This window comes from Protopterus annectens, chromosome 1.part2 (genome assembly GCF_019279795.1).
Source record: "Protopterus annectens isolate FY-2018-M chromosome 1.part2, PAN1.0, whole genome shotgun sequence".
Classification (NCBI taxonomy): Eukaryota; Metazoa; Chordata; order Ceratodontiformes; family Protopteridae; genus Protopterus; species Protopterus annectens.
The window spans coordinates 1,001,126,119-1,001,146,899 of record NC_056727.1 but is presented as its reverse complement, the minus strand read 5'-3'; the positions used below and the strand labels follow the sequence as shown (position 1 = coordinate 1,001,146,899).

General features: G+C 39.1%; 1 protein-coding gene across 2 annotated transcripts in view; it reads right to left on the bottom strand.

The window, feature by feature from the left end:
- The window catches only part of SMAP2 (small ArfGAP2), a 976,618-nt gene extending 956,128 nt beyond the window's left edge, over positions 1–20,490 (bottom strand). For both annotated transcript variants that reach the window (XM_044059966.1, XM_044059967.1), the window contains exon 1: positions 20,026–20,490. In XM_044059966.1, coding sequence (XP_043915901.1) covers positions 20,026–20,128 — 103 coding nt within the window. In that variant the 5' untranslated portion in view covers positions 20,129–20,490. The remainder of the gene's footprint in view (positions 1–20,025) is intronic.
- Between the last annotated feature and the right edge of the window lie 291 nt (positions 20,491–20,781).

The window sequence follows — 20,781 nt, the reverse complement described above, 5'->3', positions numbered from 1 at the left end:
GAGAGTAGTGCAAAGAAAAATAGAGAGAGAAGCATAAACCTCATATGTACAAAATATACGTCCATATTCACATGTAGAATTCCACATTATGAACCAGAGACGTATTTTAAATGTATTCTGTCATCTGTGATATGGGGTGGTAAGTTAACTAACTGTCGTGGTAGCTTTTACGAGTAGATTGTGTAAAGAGACGCTCTTTAAAGCTTTTAATGGTTTCTGCGGTTTAGATGTAAGCCAGTTTGTTCCACGTAGTGGGTCCCAACTGAGAAGGCTCTTGCCTACAACAGAACTGGAGGCCATATCGGAGAGAAATTGCTTTCCTGTGTACTTCTGAGTTAAGGGTTGTCTTGTAATAGTAGTTCCCTCTTCAAGGGGGACAGTGACCATGCTTTATAGCTTTGTTAATTAGCGTACTTAAAAGTGGCCTATGAGGCACTGATAGCCATTTGGAATTGTTTTAGTAGATTGCAGGGGTTCTTCTGGGGGGGGGGGTTCACTAAGAGGCTGAATCTATAAGTTTTCATCATATTGGCCACTGCTACAATAGCCTTAGCTGTATGGGGTGTATTATTTATATGATGTAACAGACGGCCAGCGTCCAAAGCTTCAGGGCACCTTCTGCATGCCCAAACCATCTGTCAGCTTCTGTTGAGCTGACTAAAAGCACAGGTTTGGGTGCAAAGCCCTTCAGAACTTTCCTGCCACCGAAAGAGTATGCTTCTTCTAAGGATTGACGGTCAACTTGTGCTGTTCCTTTGCTGGACAGATAAGTTCCTCCTTGGCAAAGAAAAAAACTTCCATTTTTAAAAAACAAAGAAAAAATTTTTAATATTTTTCCTATTCAGGAAAGGTATTTTTAAAGCTTGGAGCTTGTGTTTTATCAGACTATCGCAAGACTGTATTGTACTTGTAAATGAGAGTGCTTTTTTCCCATTATTTTAAATGTTTTTTAATTAAGTTAAATATTTTTTTCTGTGGAGAATTTGTTTATTTTACTTTTGGAGTCTGGTAAAGTGTTTGTGATGTTTACTGTTTTTGTATATGTATATGGAAAAACGTGATTTTTAAAGGCTTAAATTTTACCTCATTTTGTTGCTTGTTTTCCCATGGAAAGTAGGCACCATTTTAGGCTTCATCGTGGAACAAACTGTTGCTCTTATGGATGGTCCTTCTTCCAGTCACAAAAAGAAAGTTATTCTGCCACCACAGCAAGCTAACAGTGTGCCTGTGCTGTTGCTGGGTGATTTTGCTGTGGCCATTCATTGTACCACAGACCACTCTTCTTTTATACCGGATCACTCTGGTGCTGTATCTCAGACCACTCATTTTTTACCCTGGATTACTCTGGTGTAACATCTACAGCCATTATGGACTGAGGGTTAGTCGCATCCTCTGAAGCTGTTGGGAGTCGCTTCTCCCAGGACTGACAAGAGTGGATCCAATGTTGCTTGCATTCATTCAGTAACTGATGTGGTTTGGATCTGAGACTCTTATCAGAACTCAGCCACTTCTTCTAGAGCATAGGATCCCAGAACTCTCGAGCTCCTCCCTTTACCCATAATGCCCCACCAACTTAATGTACCTCAGATCTCGTTTGTTGCTAGTAGGCACAAATGTGGATTGCAAACTCTCGAGTGTTGTAGTGCATTTTTCAAGTGTTTCCTTGTTGGTCTTGCACGAGTCTCGATCTTCTTTTTACAGTTTAACTGCCTCTTTCCCCCCCTCCTGTATTACTCTTCCTGATTAGCATCTTTTACTTAAACTTTGTTTCAGCTACCTTTGTACTTCTCAAGTACTCTCTTTCTACGATCATTGGTAGTTTTCTCTTATTTCCCTTGCCTCCCATCTTTTCTGGGGAAAAAAAGTGTGTGTGTGTGTGTGTATGATTATATAATAGCAGCAGTCTGCATTTAAAGTGGAACCTGTGTGTTGACAGAGAGCCTTACAAGACTATCTGCAAATATATAGAGCTGAGTATATTTTTCTGTATTATTCTGTATTATAGAGCTAAACTGTTGCTTAGATATCTGTTGTCTTGCTGTTCTGCAAATATACAGAGATCAGTATATATATTTTTTTGGTTTTATAATTTGCACTCTGATTCCTCACATCTCTGTTGAAACTGCCCCCCCCCCCTCCTCCTCATTTTGGTTTCTATTGCTTGTGTGTTGTTAACTCAAGGTTCCCTTAATTTGAACTGTTAATAGCAGCAGTCTGCATTTAAAAAGTGAAACCTGCGTGTTGAGAGACAGCCTTACAAGACTATCTGCAAATAAATAGAGCTGAGTATATTTTTCTGTATTATAGAGCTAAATTGTTGCTTAGATATCGGTTGTCTTGCTGTACTGCAAATATACAGAGATCAGTATATATTTTTTTGGTTTTATAATTTGCACTCTGATTCCTCACATCTCTGTTGAAACTTTTCTCCACCCCTCCTCCCTGTTCTTGGTTGTAGTTTAAATTTGGTGGCTTTTGCAGTGCCCGCTCCACTGTAGATTTGATCTAGGACACTCCCCCAGTCCCATCTCTTTACCGCATTCTGTTTTTGCTACTTTTCTGAAAAAAAAAATTGTAAGCCTGTTTCCTACCTTTCCTGTAATTAGTGTTCCAGATACAGATTTGCTGTATCCAGGACTATTTGTAAGCTTCTGAGCCCCCAAGCCTTTCTGTGTTGGAAGGAAGCCTTCTAGCTTATCAGTGGGAGTGGTAAGCACTAGGTAACCTGTCTACCACATAAGGAGTGGTTCTGGCCCAGAATTTGTAGTTATTGGCCGTTTGGGCGGTCTTCCATCTCTCTCAACTTTCTGATTTGAAGGCCTGCATTTGCACTTGTTTCTGTCCTGTAACTCCTGGGCCAATCTCATTTGCTCACTCAAAATGTTATCTGCTTTTACTGTATTTGTGTTTAACACAATACAGGAAACAGCCCCAATACTAAATAGACACACCGTAAAAAAGAAGAACAAATGAACTGGTAGCAAAATACGGTGGTCTAACCACGTAGTATATTTCGTAGCAAAAAATGTTCAAACAGACACACTGGCAGCTTCTCCAAAGCTCAAGACACAGTTAACCAAAGTTCACTTAAAAAAGAGAACACACTTGCAGAGTCTCCAAAGCTCAAGGCACAGTTGACCAAAGTTCACTTTAAAAAAGAACACACTTGCAGCTTCTCCAAAGTTTAAAACGTGTATAATCCATAAAAGATAGTAAGCGCTTTCGTGTAGGTTCACCTACGCTTCCTCAGACATAAAAACTATGTAAAACTCTCCAACTTTTAAACACAAATAGGCAGGAAAATTTAACAATTAACTAAACAATCATTCAATCTACCTCATCTGTTAACCAGAATTTAAAGGAAAATGACAACTGCAGCAAAAGACTGCCTCCTAAATGTAAACAAAACACACTTGGGCATTACAACTGATGTCAATCCGGCTGCATAGATCTTGCACATAGTCAGCATGCTATTCAAAACATTGTCAGTAAGCAATATGGAAAGAATATTCATACAAAACCACATCTTACACAGTATTAAAATTCTTTATATACTGACAAAATAATGACAGAAATCATCGATCATGCTAAACATCAATAGCAATTCCATTTTCATCTTCTACATAAGTGAATTAATCTAGCTATGGATAAATAAGTGACAACGCTAAACCACTTTGTTCCTACAAAAAGAAACCTTCTTGATTAAAGCCGCTGGCTATGTCTTATCAAATAGGCATATTGCCATCAGACAGGCTCGTGGTCAAAGATTAAGTTAAAAATGTCGGACAGTTATTAAAAGTGCAAAACTTGCAGTCACTATCTCTAGCCATGTTCTAACTCACTATCTCGTGCACCTGCAGTCAATCTGTACAATCCAAAACGTTCTGTAAAATACATTCCTCCTGAATGGTACAGATACGTATAAATGAAGATACATCATAGAAGCGAATTATGCAAAGGAAACACTACAATACGCGTACTGACGTATGACGCATGACCCATCCCATCTAAACACAACCCCCACGGTGGTAACGTTCCTCCAACCCCTATCTGCATGAACTTCAAAGAGTAAGCTGCCGCAAAACAGTCCCAAGCAGTAAAACCTGTACATATCTGATCTCAAATCAAGCAGCTCTCAATACCGAACTGCGACATCCTAAAATGTAGACCATACTATCACCTCATATATCATACCCAGAAGTACACATATATTCTCTATACATATAAGAGAAGTTTTTTGTATATACAACAAAACATATGAATGCGACGCCTGTGTTACAGACATATGCTCTACTGCCAATGGCAGATACCCAAAGCATTGACTCCATTAATGGTATGATCTCTTTTCCCATAGGGAACCATTAAATAAAAAATAAAAAATAAAAAATATAAAATATATATATGGTACCAAAACAACTAAACAGGCATCGCATAAGTACACATTACTAAGTCATATGTCACTTCCGGAAGTAAACCGAACACTTTCTCAACCAAAATGACCAAGCAAAGGCAATTATGTGCAACTCAATAATTCAACTCTAAAACAAATCAAATTTCCCATAGCCATCAAAAACCAGCTATAAAAAAATTTTTACCTGTGGAGATATCTATGAAAAGTACCCAATACGGACTTCACACAAAACACCTTATGGCATCTAAACGGAATACAAACGTAAACCCACTAACAACAGCTATATGCACACCTACATATCGGAATGCATAAACCAAATGCTGTGCTATTCTAAAACATCCATATATAGGGCTGCATTCCCTTGACAATCATAGGGCAAGATGGAAAGGGTGAGCTGATGTTAACTCTGTCGGAAACCATGTCACAATGAACTCCTATCCATTAATACCATTAAAAATATACACAACACAGACATGACCAACAGTTACATAATCACAACACCTCCAAATATTAAACAACATTCACTTAGTGAACGTAAACAAAATGGAACATAAGAACTGGTGTGAGCCCTATTAAAAGCTATATTACAATAAGCTCTTACTGAAACATATCATTTGAAATCTCCAAGACGAGATCAAATGAAGAGCAATATAAAGCCAACAATCAATCTAAAGTAAAATACATTATAGAAACCATAAAATCAAAATACCTTGATTTCCTAACACAACACAACTACCTCTCAAGGCTTACAAAGTGACCACACCAAGGCCCACTGTTCTATACAAACATTGGCAGATATATAAGGCAACTCACAAAAGTGGCAAGGAGGCAAAATCCTAACCCCCAACTCATCATAGTTGACGGGAAGCCATCAAAGTATGCTATCAGATGTATTGATACTTACAGTACAGGCTTAATAGTAATAGAGTTATTCAAGCCTGGGTATACATGTGCCCTCATTTTCAATATCCAGTTCAATTCGGCCTTAGCTAGCATATTGGCTAGATCACCACGTATTTGTGTTTCTTCCTACTTTATTTTGCTTTTGCTTCATCTTAAAAGTACTCAATTGTATTTATTACTGCTTGGTATAACTCATTCTAAGCCTTTTATTTTAAGCATTTGGGCTTCAGACCAGTTGTTTTACATTAGGAAGGTTTGTGGTCTGCACTGTAGTGGCAGGACAGGTAGCTTACATCCTTCTAAGTTGGGAACTGCTGATTGAGGGCTCAGTGTCTGTTATTCTAAAAGTGTATTAATTCAGTTTTAAGCACTTGGGCTTCAGGCCAGTTATTTTACATTAAAAGGGTTCGTGGTCTGCACTCTTGTGGGAGGAGAGGCTGGACTCTGCCCTTCTAGCTGGGAATTTCTGGTTAGAGGCTTATAGTGCCTGCATATTTAAACCGCTTCTTACTGAAATTGTCTAAAGGTCAGTTGTCAATCTCCTCTCCGGTCCAGCTGGTGAATCTGGGAATCTTGAGGCAATGTTACAACTGCCAGACTTCCAGACCACTTAGAACCCGTATTAATGAACATCGCAGTGATATTAAGACCAAAAAGGAAACCAATGCATTGTATCGACATGTGTTAAAACATAGCAATGCTGAGTTCTCTTTTATGATAATCGATAGAATATTAGGTGACAGAAGCAATACCCAAGGGTGGCATAGCATATTAAATCATAAAGAAAGATATTGGATTATTACACTGGGTGCACTATTTTCTCCGGGCTTGAATGACCATTTATAAGTGATCATATGATGTGGAATATATGCAACATATTTTGTTGTGTTTGGAACCTGGGGTTTACATACTTTTTCTCAAGGTTCATCAATATTATTTATTATTTTTTATTATTTCTGTTTTCATCAATTTCTACCCTAAGTATTTATAATAGTATCATGTCATTTTGTATATGATTATTAGGGCATATAATCAAGTATACATATACTGATATATATTTTTTCTATTTTTTCAATTTTTTGCTGATTATTGTTTGATTGGTATATTAAGATTTCTAATATGTATCATTAGGTTATTATCTAGTGGTTGTAACCTGTTTGGGATCCTTTACATATATTATTATATCATTAATATAGTTGGATCTTACATTTTCAATGGGTTCATGAATATTTATGAAGTTATTGGAACAAACTATGTTCCTATTGGTCGAGGTTGTCTTTAAATATGTATGTCACAAATTACCAAGTATGTCCATTTATTCACACTGAAGAAGGCATGGATATGCCGAAACCGGTTTGTGACCCCAGCCATAAACAAACTATACAATAGAAGGAGGAAGCTACTACATGATACAGCAAAAACCCAAAAAGGGAAGACATCTCTGATCAGTATTAGCAAAAAACTACGGGCACTCATAAAACCGTCTAAGGCCAGCTTCGAGAGAAAAATTGCACAGGATACTAAGGATAATCACAAGGCTTTCTTTAGTTATGTTAGGAACCTGGGTGGGAATTCCCAGATATGCTCAGAATTAGTCCAAAATGACAAAAAATACACCGAACCCCACAGACATTGCCAACATCCTAGCTGACAGGTTCAGCGCAAACACCCCCCCTCCCCCCAAAAGGGCAAATATCTATCCCAGAACAGTGCTGCCCCCCCCTGACATCTCAGATGCTCAGGTAAGAGCTGCCCTCTCCAAAGCAAAAAACACAGCATCAATGGGACCAGACGGTGTCCCGGGCTGCGTCCTACATGAACTCCAAGAAGAGCTAAACCCAAACATAAAACTACTGTTCAATCTCAGCCTTACTACAGGATATGTACCCAAAGAGTGGCGTACAGCAACAGTGGTCCCTCTCCACAAAGGTGGTGCCTCAACGGATCCTGGAAACTATCGTCCCCATAAGCCTGACTAGCTTGGGCTGCAAAGCTATGGAAAGGATCATCATGGACCTCATAAATAAAGATATTGGGGACCTACAGACACTGGATCCTACCCAGTTCGGCTTTAAGGGCAGATCCTGCCTCTTAAACCTGGTTGATTTCTTTGAAACAGTCACCAAGGCCATTGACGAGGGGAAGGTGGTCCGCACAGCCTACCTGGACCTCGCAAAAGCCTTCGATACAATACCCCACTCTGGCATTATAGATAAGCTCACCAGCTTAAATATAAACCCCTATGTAACTAGATGGGTTGCAAACTGGCTCAAGGACAGAACCCATATGGTTAGAATTGCTGGAGCCATGTCAGACTCCAAACCAGTTACAAGTGGCGTCCCACAAGGCTCAGTCCTGGGACCTCTCTTGTTCGGTATATATTTCTCGGAGGTACAGGTCAACATGGAAGGACTGTGGCTGACCAAGTTCGCAGATGACTGCAAACTGGGCGCCATAATCGACTCTCCAGCCGACACAAGCATCCTCCAAAAGGGCCTCATAGAAACAGACAACTGGTGCCAGAGCCATGGCCTCAAGCTAAATGCCAAAAAGTGTTTAGTCATCCCCTTTGGCAAAAACAAAGTGCCCACAAATTACCACATAGGTGGTAATCCATTAAGTACAGAAGAAGTAATTAGGGACCTGGGGACCCAAGTTGATAGCAATCTCTCATTTGACAACCACGTGGCCAAAGTGGTTAGAAAAACATTTTATATAGCCCACCTAATCATGAAGGGATTCACATCTAGATCAGGGGAGGTCATCGTGCCTCTTTACTCATCCCTCATCAGGCCCATAATTGAGTACAATGCCCCTTTTGGGATGTACCTTACCAGACACCTGCAGCAACTGGAAAGACCCCAAAAGTACCTCACCAAGAGGATCAAAGGGCTCAAACAGATGCCATATGCTGCCCGGTTAAAGAAACTCCAGCTCTACTCAGTGGCATACCGCCTGCTCAGAGGCGATCTGTGCCTGATGTATAAAGCCATGTCCAACCCGGAATTAATGGACATGATGCACCTCAGAAAATCCAAATCCCATCGAGCTACGCGCTCGAGAGACTTGAACCTCAGCACTGAAATAAATAGGACATGCTGGAGGGACAGATTCATAACCCAGAGGCTCCCTTCACTCTGGAATAAAATGCCAGTCCAGGTTAGGCAGAGTCCCTCATTGACTCTCTTCAAGAGGAATCTTGATGAGTGGATGGGAGATCGTAGGTTTACCCCGGGTATCACTTCTGTGTCACCGTTAGACAAAGGCACAGTATACTAACCTCGAAAAAGGGCATAGCAAAATTAATTTAAAATGGGTGGCGAAAGCCAAACACACTCTGGCTAGGCTTATAAAAGCCCTAGGGCAGATAGCCTAGTATGAACCTATGAACAAATACTGCATTTCATTTTCTACAAGATGCGTTAATGTTAGTTTTCAATGGACAAAATGCCCCCTACATTACCTCATTTACTATTTGACCTTTTTCAAACTGTTTGTAATAACTCTTTTCTGCTCCATTCCTCAGTTCTTTCGCATGCCAAGGTTTTTCAAGCCAGTTTTTTTGAGTGCCAATGTTTTTCAACCAGTTCTTTTGCATGCTAATGTTTTTCGAGCCAGTTCTTTTGCGTGCCAATGTTTTTTGAGCCAGTTCTTTTGCATGCCAATGTTTTTTGAGCCAGTTCATTTGTGCTGTACACCAGTATGTTACTGCACCCGAACACAGTTTTGGTAACTATGTTGCATATCAGGCAGCAGTATGTTACTGCACCCTACTAACACAGGTTTGGTAACTATGTTGCATATCAGGCAGCAGTATGTTACTGCACCTTACTAACAGTTTTGGTAAATATGTTGTATATCAGGCAGCAGTATGTTACTGCACCCTACTAACACAGTTTTGGTAACTATGTTGTATATCAGGCAGCAGTATGTTACTGCACCCTACTAACACAGTTTTGGTAACTATGTTACATATCAGGCAGAAGTATGTTACTGCACCCACTAACACAGTTTTGGTAACTATGTTGCATATCAGGCAGCAGTATGTTACTGCACCCACTAACACAGTTTTGGTAAATATGTTGCATATCAGGCAGCAGTATGTTACTGCACCCACTAACACAGTTTTGGTAAATATGTTGTATTTCAGGCAGCAGTATGTTACTGCACCCTACTAACACAGTGTTGGTAAATGTGTTGCATATCAGGCAGCAGTATGTTACTGCACCCACTAACACAGTCTTGGTAAATGTGTTGCATATCAGGCAGCAGTATGTTACTGCACCCTACTAACACAGTGTCGGTAAATGTGTTGCATATCAGGCAGCAGTATGTTACTGCACCCTACTAACACAGTTTTGGTAAACATGTTGCATATCAGGCAGCAGTATGTTACTGCACCCTACTAACACAGTTTTGGTAAATATGTTGCATATCAGGCAGCAGTAAGTTACTACGTACACTAACACAGTTTTGGTAAATATGTTGCATATCAGGCAGCAGTATGTTACTGCACCCACTAACACAGTTTTGGTAACTATGTTACATATCAGGCAGAAATATGTTACTGCACCCACTAACACAGTTTTGGTAAATATGTTGCATATCAGGCAGCAGTATGTTACTGCACCCACTAACACAGTTTTGGTAAATATGTTGCATATCAGGCAGCAGTATGTTACTGCACCCTACTAACACAGTTTTGGTAAATATGTTGCATATCAGGCAGCAGTATGTTACTGCACCCTACTAACACAGTTTTGGTAACTATGTTGCATATCAGGTAAGTACAGTTTCAAGCATGAAGAGAGCAGCAGCTTCATCACAGTCAACCAGCAGCAAGAGAATGTGCAAGTGGCAGGATGTTTGGAAAACAGAATTCGACTGGATCGAGAGATGCAGTGATGTCAAAGCGTTCTGCAGGTACTGCAAGAGAGAATTTCTAGTGACCCACGGTGGAAGAACCGATGTCGCACGACATGAGGCAACTGAACAACATAAGACTGCTATTCTTCAAGCTAAATCCACTCACCTGATGACAAAGTGGGCAAGGAATGCAAACCTTGAGGGACCAGAACTTAGGATCATTGCAGCAGAAGCCTCTGAGGTGTTCCATGCTGTTAAGCACAATATCTCCTATAGCAGCTTGGACTGTGCAGTAAAGTTGGCCAGCCAGTTGTACAGTGACTTGGACACTGCAAAGAAACTATCTTGTGGAAGAACCAAGGCTGAAGCCATAGTCGAAAATGTTTTGGGACGGCAGTCATTGGAATGCCTCCTGCATGGCCTTCAAAAACCAGGCACTTCATTTGCAATTTCATCAGATGCTTCCAACAAGGGGAACATAAAATTATTTCCACTTGCTGTGAGGTATTTTTTTCTAAAGAAGAAGGGGTGGTGAATGGCCTTTTGGACGTCTATGAAGACCCTGATGAATCTGCACAGGCTATTTCACAGCAAATTTCCAACATTATGGAAAGGCACTCCTTGCCCTGGAACAGCATTTCAGCTTATGGGGCTGATAATGCCAGTGTGAACTATGGGAAGAAATCTGGTGTGTATACCAGATTAAAAGAAAAGTGCCCATCACTCCAGAAGGCTAACTGTGTTGCCCACTTCATTCACAATGCAGCCAAAAAAGCTGCAGCACAACTACTGTACGATGTGGAAGTATTTGTAATGAAACTTTTCAACCACTTCTAAGGTTCTGCCACAAGGACCAGAGACTTGAAAGATTTCTTTGAGTTTTGTGGCATGGAATTTGAGAGTCTGTTAAGACATGTGCCAACACGGTGGCTGGTACTACTCCCAGCCATTGAAAGAGTAGTGAAAAATCTCCCAGTGCTCCAGTCCTATTTCCTCTCCTAGGGAGAAGAGGAGACCCCCCGGCAGATATGGCAGTACTTTTCAGCTAATAAACATGGTGAGAATGAATTGCCTACGCTGCCACAGTACTATTTGCACTTTTTCTCTGTGCTGTTCTTGTTGATTTTAATGAACATATAAGTACATTAGAAAAATCAGCACTTACTGCCATGGAAACTTTTTGTGTAATGGTCTCTCTGAAGCAAAAACTGCAGGTAAGAGCTAAAGGTGCTTTCTTTGGAGGGAAACAGAGCACTTATGAGCACATTAGATAGCACTTCTGCTAAGAAACTGAAAAGAGACTTCACTGTGTTCTTGGAGACAGCAGTGAAATACCTGGAACAGTGGTTTGATTATACTGAAAGCAACTACTTGTTTACACTATCTAAATTATCTCTAAATGAGCCCTTTGCTTTCAGTGACTTACTTAATGTGACCACTGCCCTGAGTCTGCAGGATGTAGATGACTATATTTTTAGGGACTACTTGGCAATTAGGCCCTTTCTCGAACAGTTATGTAACACAAGCGTGACCCCAGGAGAGAAGTGGCTGAAGCTTTTCAAAGAAGGGCTTGAACTGACTACACTATATACGGTAATCGCTAGGGTTTTATCTATACCGACCTCAAACGCAATTGCAGAAAGAGTTTTTTTCTTTGGTGAAAGGTAAATGGACAGATGTGCGAAACAGATGTAGTGTGAACTTCTTAAAAGACGAATTAATGATGACTGTAAATTACCAGATGAAATGTTGTGACTTTTACTCAAATATTGTTTCAAATCGGGCCCTTCTTCAAGCCATAATATCAAATTCAAAATACACTTTAAAAAAAAAAAGTGATTTAGTGTACTAGTGTGCAGTTTGTAATTTTGTGTTTTTCTTTGTTTAGCGTTAATTTGCTAGTGTGTAGTATGTAGTACTAGGGTACAGTATGTAGTTTTGTGTTTTTTCTTTGCTTTAGCTTTAATTGACAATAAAAAAGTCTTAATTTTATACTTGGCTTGTATGTGGTATGTAGATTGTTTAAGTTTTCTTTCTGAATAGTCATGGTTGGTTTATGATTTTTTTAACTTTTTAAATAAGCAAGTGTCTGTTTAAGGAGTAGTGTGTTTTTTATTCCTTTAAAGTTTATTTACTGTTACAACTGTGAGTAATGTGTGTTTTTGCAGTAATAGTTCACTTCATTTAAATGGCTTGAGTTTTCAGTATGCTGTAGTGTCACAATGTTGTATCATTAACTGTAATACTGCATCTCCTTTAATACTTCTGGTGATGTTGTGGTGGGGGTGTGTCCAGTGTCACATTGGTCACACACCCTGTCCTATTGGCCACATCCCCGTGTCCCACATTGGCCTTGTTAAAAGGTGGCAACCTTGCTTCCTTTTGGTGGCCTAGTTTTTGTTCAGCTGGGACTTCTGTTTGTCAAGCTGCTGAAAAGTATCCTGCTTAATAGGAGGGAAACTTGAAAATATGGGACATTTTAGACACTAAAACAGAATAAAATATAAACTGTGGCTAAAAGTTGGTTCAATACAACAAAGAAAATATCACAAGAAAAGCAGAAGAACTAACTAACAAAACTGTCTGGCATACAATAGTTTATTGATAAACACTTTCAGGCTGGCAAATACTCTCAAAGGTTACAAACATAGCAGTTAAAAGTCAATTAAGATATCCAAAAAAAAGACACAATTAAAAGACAATTAAAATCAGTACATCAATTTCCTAGCTTCTGAAATTGATTTTAAAGGAACCATATAGTTAAGACCACAGTCCCTGTCTGCTTGTAATGTAACAATATATCTTGTTTCAGCAAGCTCAGTTTTATTTTTAAGATCTCTTCCCCTCAGGCCATTATTAACCAGTTGCAAAACCAAAACATTTAAAAGAATGAGCAAAGAAAATAGCAACGTGTTTAGCTACTGCACTACTGATATTAACATTTCATATGTCACTGAGATGCTCCAAGATACGATCTTTCAAGAAGCAATTAGTCTTACCTACATAAAAACGAGCACAGACATTACAGACAGCTAAGTACACTAAATGTGTGCTCTTACAGTCAGCATACAATCTGAGTAAAAACCTATGCCAGTCACAGGATGACCAAAAAAAAAAAAATTCAGAGGAAATAGCACTTACTGCATGCACTGCATGCACTGCACATCATACAAGGAAAAGTTCCAACTCTTTGTGACATATCCACCTGCACTGTAGATCTGGGGCAATAACAAAGTTACCTTTTCAGAGAGAGGGCATTCGTGAAATAAAAAAGTTAGGCTGTTCTTATATTTTCATCGGCTTTCAGAATCGACCAATTTTTCTTGATAACCTGACAAACAAGATTAATATGTCAGAGTATGTCAGATTAATTATAGGCCTGGAACAAGCTGCTGATGTGCTGAATGTTGAGGCAAGAGATCATATTTATCGGGGTTTCTACTACAGAAAAAGGTCTTGCCCTGGTCCTCCTAAGACCATGAGCCTCAATACACCATACATGGGTTTCAAAAGTACCATATCCCCTTCTTAAAGAAACCACTCATCATAGTCTCCATTACACTCACGGCCTCCTTATTCTCAGTATGAAGGCATGAGGCTATCATATACTGCCCCTTTAGGACATTTCTGAAAACAAGCCCAGGGTGTATGCTAGTGCGATGCAGGATACTATTCCTTCAGCATTCTTTCCTGAAAAGACAAGTATTAAGCTGACCATCATTACCTTGATACACTTGGACATCCAAAAAAAAAATCAATGGTGTCCAGTGAGTAGCTAAAAGTAACTTCAGAAACTGTGTGCTGTTGTTCAGAAACATAATTAACTTGTCCAGGACTTCTACTGTGCCATTCCAGAACAAAAAAAAGTCATCCACAAAGCGACCATAATATTTTACATGAGAGGAAAATGCATCAGCTCCAAACATATATTCAGCCTCCCAATTAGCCATGACCATATTCACATAGCTATTTGCACACACCATTCTCATGGCTACATCCAGTTTTTGAAGAAAAAAACACATTCTCAAATATAAAAACATTATTTTCGAGCAAAGCACAAACCATAGCAATCAAGTCATGGGCTTACTTTCACGATTTTGAATGAAGGTTCGGCGACCACAGAATGTCGAATTAAAGTTGGCTGAATCCCGTGTTGCCGAACCTTCTTTTGTGCAAGTCCCAGTTCAGCGAATGCACAGTGCATTCTCGCATACAAGTTCGATCTTGTAACTAGAGATTGTGGTACAGTGGGGATCGTGAAATTTACCCTTTTCCCCACCGTACTTTGATCTCTGAGTTGGAATATTTAATTTGCAGGGGGTGTGGAGGGGGCACAAAACCCCATGGGGGCCGTCATGTCAGGTGATGTGCAGTATCGGACTGCAATCTACAGATGTCAAATTCACAACAGGAAGTGTGTTTGCAACACTCTGACCTTCTCGACTGAGTCGAAGTTTATAGTCGACATTTAAGGTATGGATTTATTTCAACTGTCAGCTGTATGACAGTAAACCCAAGTCATGACTGAAGTCACTGTTGCGAGTTAAAAACAGCCTCACCTCTTCAACCCCCAAATCATTAGGGATCACAGTAATAACGTCTGTACCTCCAAAGTGACCAAGAAACTCTGATACAAAATCAGGTGGGGATCTTGCCCAAGACTGGCCACAATTTATTTTCAATAAAAATAGACAAGGGTTCTATAAACCAGCCCCTGCCATATACTGTCAGTCATAAGGGTGGTCACACAGGGTCCTGACAACTACCAAACATTTCAAGTAAAGCTGAGGTAAACAAGCTGCTTTGTGGCTACCGTGTCAGTAATAGAATAATACCATATCAACAGAAATCACTGAACACATTACATATGCAGATCATCTTACAAAAGAAAGCCAAACCAGGAAATAACACTATACAAATTCCTTGTCAGTTTCTGCTGCCATCACTTTCATGCCTGCACCACTGGTTTGTAATTTTAGAAATAACAGTTCCAAGCACCTACAAATGGATACATAGTTCACTAGAAGAGAACACACCTCAAAGCCTTCTGAGTTTATGTAAAGAAATACACTTCTATACCTGGTGCATCTCTCACTACTAACAAATGAAAGTTAGATCCTATCCTTTTCTACTTGTACAGACAGGTTTGAAGAAAAAATGGTTGCTTAAGGTACAACTTTATTATGTATCACATTTTCTGACAGCAAAGGCATGAACAAACAAGTCCGTAAGGGTGTCTTAATACAGAGTTCTAAGTATACCATCCACTGCTTACCTGCACTAAGCTATACCTGGAAAACATGAAGGTATTGTAGAATAAAAGTTTGTAATTTTCTTATCCAGTTCCTACAACCACAGCATCACTGCTTTATCTTGGCAAAAGCCATACTTCACATTACTCACAGAGCATCCAAACTGAGAAATATTTTGCAAAGTTAAACATGTGAGATGCATTATCTATCTTTCTAGCATAAAACAGCAACACTCCAACAGCTAGAAGTCTATGTTCATATCACACACTAAATACCTCTGTGTTCACATCACAGTGGAAGTGTATACATGGCCCAGAAGGAAACACTCAGAGCTTAAGTGACATCACTATTTCACTAATATATATATTGTTTGTTGCGTCTTTTGGCTTTTCCCGGTTAGGGGTCGCCACAGCGGAACTCCGGTCCGCTAATGATTGGTAGTTGATTTTTACGTGTCTAGTTACCAGCCCTGACGCACAACCTTAAACGAAGGTACGCCCATTCATGCATGTCTCCACGCAGAAGACACTCTAGCTGAGAATCTAACCCGACAGTGTCTTACTGTGAGGCGACAACGCTACTGCAGCACCACCACCGCGGGTTTCACTAATTATATATATATATATATATATATATACGCACACACATACATATACACACACACCACCCATCATTACTCAAGTTGATGCTCTACAACTGTAAAACACCCCTGTAAATCAAAAGCTGGTTTTCCTGTCTCGTGTTGACATCTTACTCACAAATTAGGTTTATTTTTATAGACATCCTTAATGTCTTGAATATATATGAATATTTGATCTATGAAGAAAAAAGATATAGTGTTGTTGACTGAAAGCTAGTCAAGTACATCACAGGCTTCTAGTGTCAGCCAAAATCTGCCCTGAAACCAGCATTCCTGTAGTGCTGCATCTGAAGCAACCAGCAACTCCCTCAATTACCCTTTTGTCTACTAAGGGCCTGTCTGTTATAATTAACATAACTTTTAAGTCAATGTGCAAAGTGGGAGGTAAAGGCAATGCCATCCACATCAACTATGTTGTGAAGTTAGATTATTTTAACATACTGGTTTAGGCAAAGCAGCAAAAGTGTTATATGCTTTACAGAGGGAGTAGTGCAACCCCTTACACATAGCAAAAAGAGCACTAGCCAGGTATATTACTCAAGTCATATTACCATTTTTTTCTGGAAACACAGCACCGTTTAGGAGTTTGAGCAATGGCACATTTAAAGTACTGAACTTTTAACAAAATGGAGAGAAGCACAGGCGTTTGTAGTGTAATGATTAAAAAGACCAGTGAGAAAAAAATGGCTATAGGCAACAAAGCATACAATGCATGCAAATTTACCTAAAGTAAGGTGTTTTTTCATCACCCCTCCTTCTACCATGTCCATTTCCAAATATATTCCCTAACTCTTTAGATTATGTTACTAATAATTAAGGTTAATCTGTTGAAATGTTGCATATTTGTTGATTACTTGAATACCTCTGTTTACTATGTTCCTTATGTACTGTATTTTCTGAAGTTTTTTTTTTTTTCTCTCCCTGGAAAAAGTTTTGTAGCTCATTATATGAGGATATTAATTAATGGTATGCTGTGTTAATTTTTTAATTTGTGTATTTGGTGATTACTTGCATATGTTCTTTATGTAATGTTGGAATTTTTCTGGAGCTTTTTCTTCCTGGGCCTCCTCTGAAAAGTGGTAGTTTTCTGCCCATTCAGACTATCCTGGTAAACAAATGCAGTAAATAAATAGCGTGTTTTACCAGTTATACAGCAGGTATGGTTAAGAGAACATTTAAAGCTCTTACATTATCTTGGTGAGTAACAACGGCAAAGCATTCTGCATTGTGTGTATTTAACCAGCTATCTGTATCTGTTGTATTACAGCACATTTACAGCTTTGAAATTTTATGTTATTATTATGTGCATTTTTGTGGGTATGCCAAGGAATGATAAAAGTGATAATAGCTGTGTTTGGGGGAGGGGGGTTGCTGCTGGACTAGTTACTTTCAATTTGAATGAGTTGGAAGTGGATGCTTTCAACTTACTTACTCTTTACTGGCATTTGATTATCAGGAAAGTTCGACTGGGGAGGTGCCCATTTTCAGTGGAGGCCTGGGCAGAAAAGCTCCAAAGTATTACAAAAACATTTTTAAGAACAATAATTTTACATTCCTCAAAAATAACACAAACCATCTCCAGTTTAAATAATTACACCAAAGTAGACAAAGTGAAAACACTGGTTAACAATAGCTACAACTTGTACGACAATTAACATCTAGGAAAGTTTTAGCCAGTTTACAGAAAAACTAATGGGGAGTTTGCACAATACAAGCAGGAATTTCATTATAATATGAGAAAAAACAGGGTCATGGCATATGTAGAAAGAGAGTCAGGGAAGAGAAATTGATTGAAGTACAGAAGTGGCAGCGAAGGGACTGTGAGGAGGTGCAAGGTATGATAGGTACCTGTTCATATTTAGGGATATAGCTCAGCAAGAACAGACCCACATTTTGTCTAGGAAGTCTTTCAGAATTGTTTTAAAGGAATGGAGGGTGGGTATTGACTCGATTGATACAGGTATCAGGTAAGGTGCTCCAGGTCTAAACAACATGGTATGAGTGCAGACATGCAAGATTTGATAGGTTAGGGACACAGAATAGTTGTTGGTCACTGAATCATAATGACTGAAATGTATTCAACAAATAATACATCACTATTAAATATGCAAAAAAAACAAAAAAGACTGGGACTTGGTATAATGGTTAAGGTCTTTGACTCACAGACACAAGGTACAGGGTTTGATTCTCACCTTTGTATAGGAAATTGCTTAGGCTTAGAATGACCTACTAAGAACGCTAGTCTAATTAGCTATGAACTTATGAAACCGTTTTTTCATTTCTCAATATAACCAGGCTGACATTAAAAAGGTCTTTGTGGCCAATTCCAGCTATCTACTCAACTTTGACTTTTCTTGCCAACATCAAAGGACCTGTGCTGACAGAATGGATTGTAATATTGACAACTTATGCTAATAAGTTAAACTTTTGTGTTGTGCCAGTTTTATGGTCATAAAGAAATGCTCCCCTTTTTCTGAGGTCATTAACAAGACTTGTTAGGAATGAGCAGTGATGGGCACTCTCCTGGAAATTCCGGTTATATTTTAGTACGAGACTGGAGAGATATGCAAAGTGACTTCTCACAGGTGAGTGGTCTGTTGAACTCTGCCTTTTTTCATGTGAATGTTATGTTGTTCATACCTGATGTTACTGCATTGTGCTTTGAGTTTAAATAAATTGGATTTCTTATTTATGATCTATCAAATAAACAAGATGGTCACGTCAGTTCAGTGGGGTTAATTGTGCCTGGGGCAGGGAGTTCATAGACAATATGACTCAGGAAATGTTGCTGCATTATAAATAAAACAAGACAACCAGTATATCTACTGGATTCATTTCAGATCTGTAGAACTGAATAACTATTACAATAAACTATTTAGAATGGCTTGTACAAAAACAAAAACTGTAATACTGTACTTCCAGGTCAGCTGGGTCATTGCTGAAAAGGGCATATGCCCCACTTGTCCCCGATTTTCAAAGATATCCCTGATTTGGCCAACAAATCTTGCTCTCTCTCCCTTCTAATTATTTCTAAAACTGGCAACTTTGGGAGGAAGAGTGGTGGAATACACTTTAGAAATAAATGACAGTAATTAGAGTTACAGACTTCTTTAACTGCACATGATGCATGTTAATGCACTTTCTGTTAGGCTGTCAACATTTCCAATTCATAATACAGATAATTTAAAATGTCACCCTGATTGTCCCCAATCGTTTTTGGATTTGTCCTCGATTATGAATGTAAAACGTTGAAAGTTATGGAAAAATGTCTCAGGACTAACTTGTCTGTCCAGCAAGCACATCAAACATTGCTAGGTTTTGTCATTTTCGTACTGCAAAGACAATTCAGACCTGTTGCTATTACACAAGCAACCTAGTTCACACGAGTGACAATAATCATTAGCCAATCAAAATATTCCATCTGTACCTGCCATTTCATTGACAGCTCAGATCCCTTTAAACTCTCAACCGTTTGGATTTGTTCCCACATCAAGCTATCCATCATCTTGCTAGACATTAGTTTACAAAAAAAATATTATAAACATAAAACAGAATAACTTCTCATATAAAAGTAATACTTTTTTTACACTGTATTTCACACTGGGCGGCGTTTCTGGCTGTACATCTCGCGCCTAACCGGTTTATCTACAACCTTTACAAAAAATAACAAACCTGGTAATCACTACCAGGGTCCAAAGGCAGTAACATACACCAACACCAAGCGACGAGAATCGGGTTATGTGTTTTACGAAGATGTATAATACAATCTACAACTTCTGGGTTAAAGTAACCACACCGGTACTTCACCCGCGTACACTCAGAAACGTTAAAGCTGGAGGAATCAAAGACCACAGAAGCCCGTTTTTACCAGACAAGATTTAAGCACTGGCAGCATTATGTAGAGTCCAAGCCAGCAGCACATACATAAACAATAGTCTATAATCTCATCTTACCTTTAGCCTCACAATCAGCACAATATTTATTCTCCTCTTCCATAAGAAGAGTGGTAAGAACCGTCTGATACCGGTCCACGTCCTTCACCGATTTCCCAGTCATGGTAAATCCAGCAATTTATATAAAGGAATGTACAGAAACGCTTTTTCAGAGTACAGCGATGCCGACAATTCTTCCCGATTAAAATGTTAACACCCTTTTCCGAGACAAAAAAGTGACAGCGCTGTATGTATTCCTGTGGTACGTGGAGTCTGTATGAACCACCAACATGTGCCTAAATTGCACTTGGGTTACAATTAACGGTCAGAGACAGACTTAAGAATCTCAGTTTTCTGTATGGCTGCAAACAAGTCTGTTCAATTAACAACAGAAAATGTGTTATATTTTGAAATAAGTATATATATCCAAGTCAAGTTCTTGCATCATCATTTCTAAGTCTAAGCTTCTACAGATAGTTGCGGCGTTCACATTTCCTACTTCCGGTTCGCATAAGGCGTTTCCGCGTTTAAAACTCCTCCTTCCAATACATGACTTCCTTCTTTCATTCTTTTGCAGTTCGGTTCGGCAAATGAGTGGAGAGGTGGAATGCTTCATGTCTGAAATAACTGGCTATTTTGGTTTACTCGTGCTTAATTTGGGGTTTATTTATGCAGCATTATACACTTATATAACCTAATCTGTGATCAATTCGGAACCGAGCTTAAGTGATGGTGGGCACGAATAAATCAAGATAACTCTCCCCCGTGTGTGTGTGT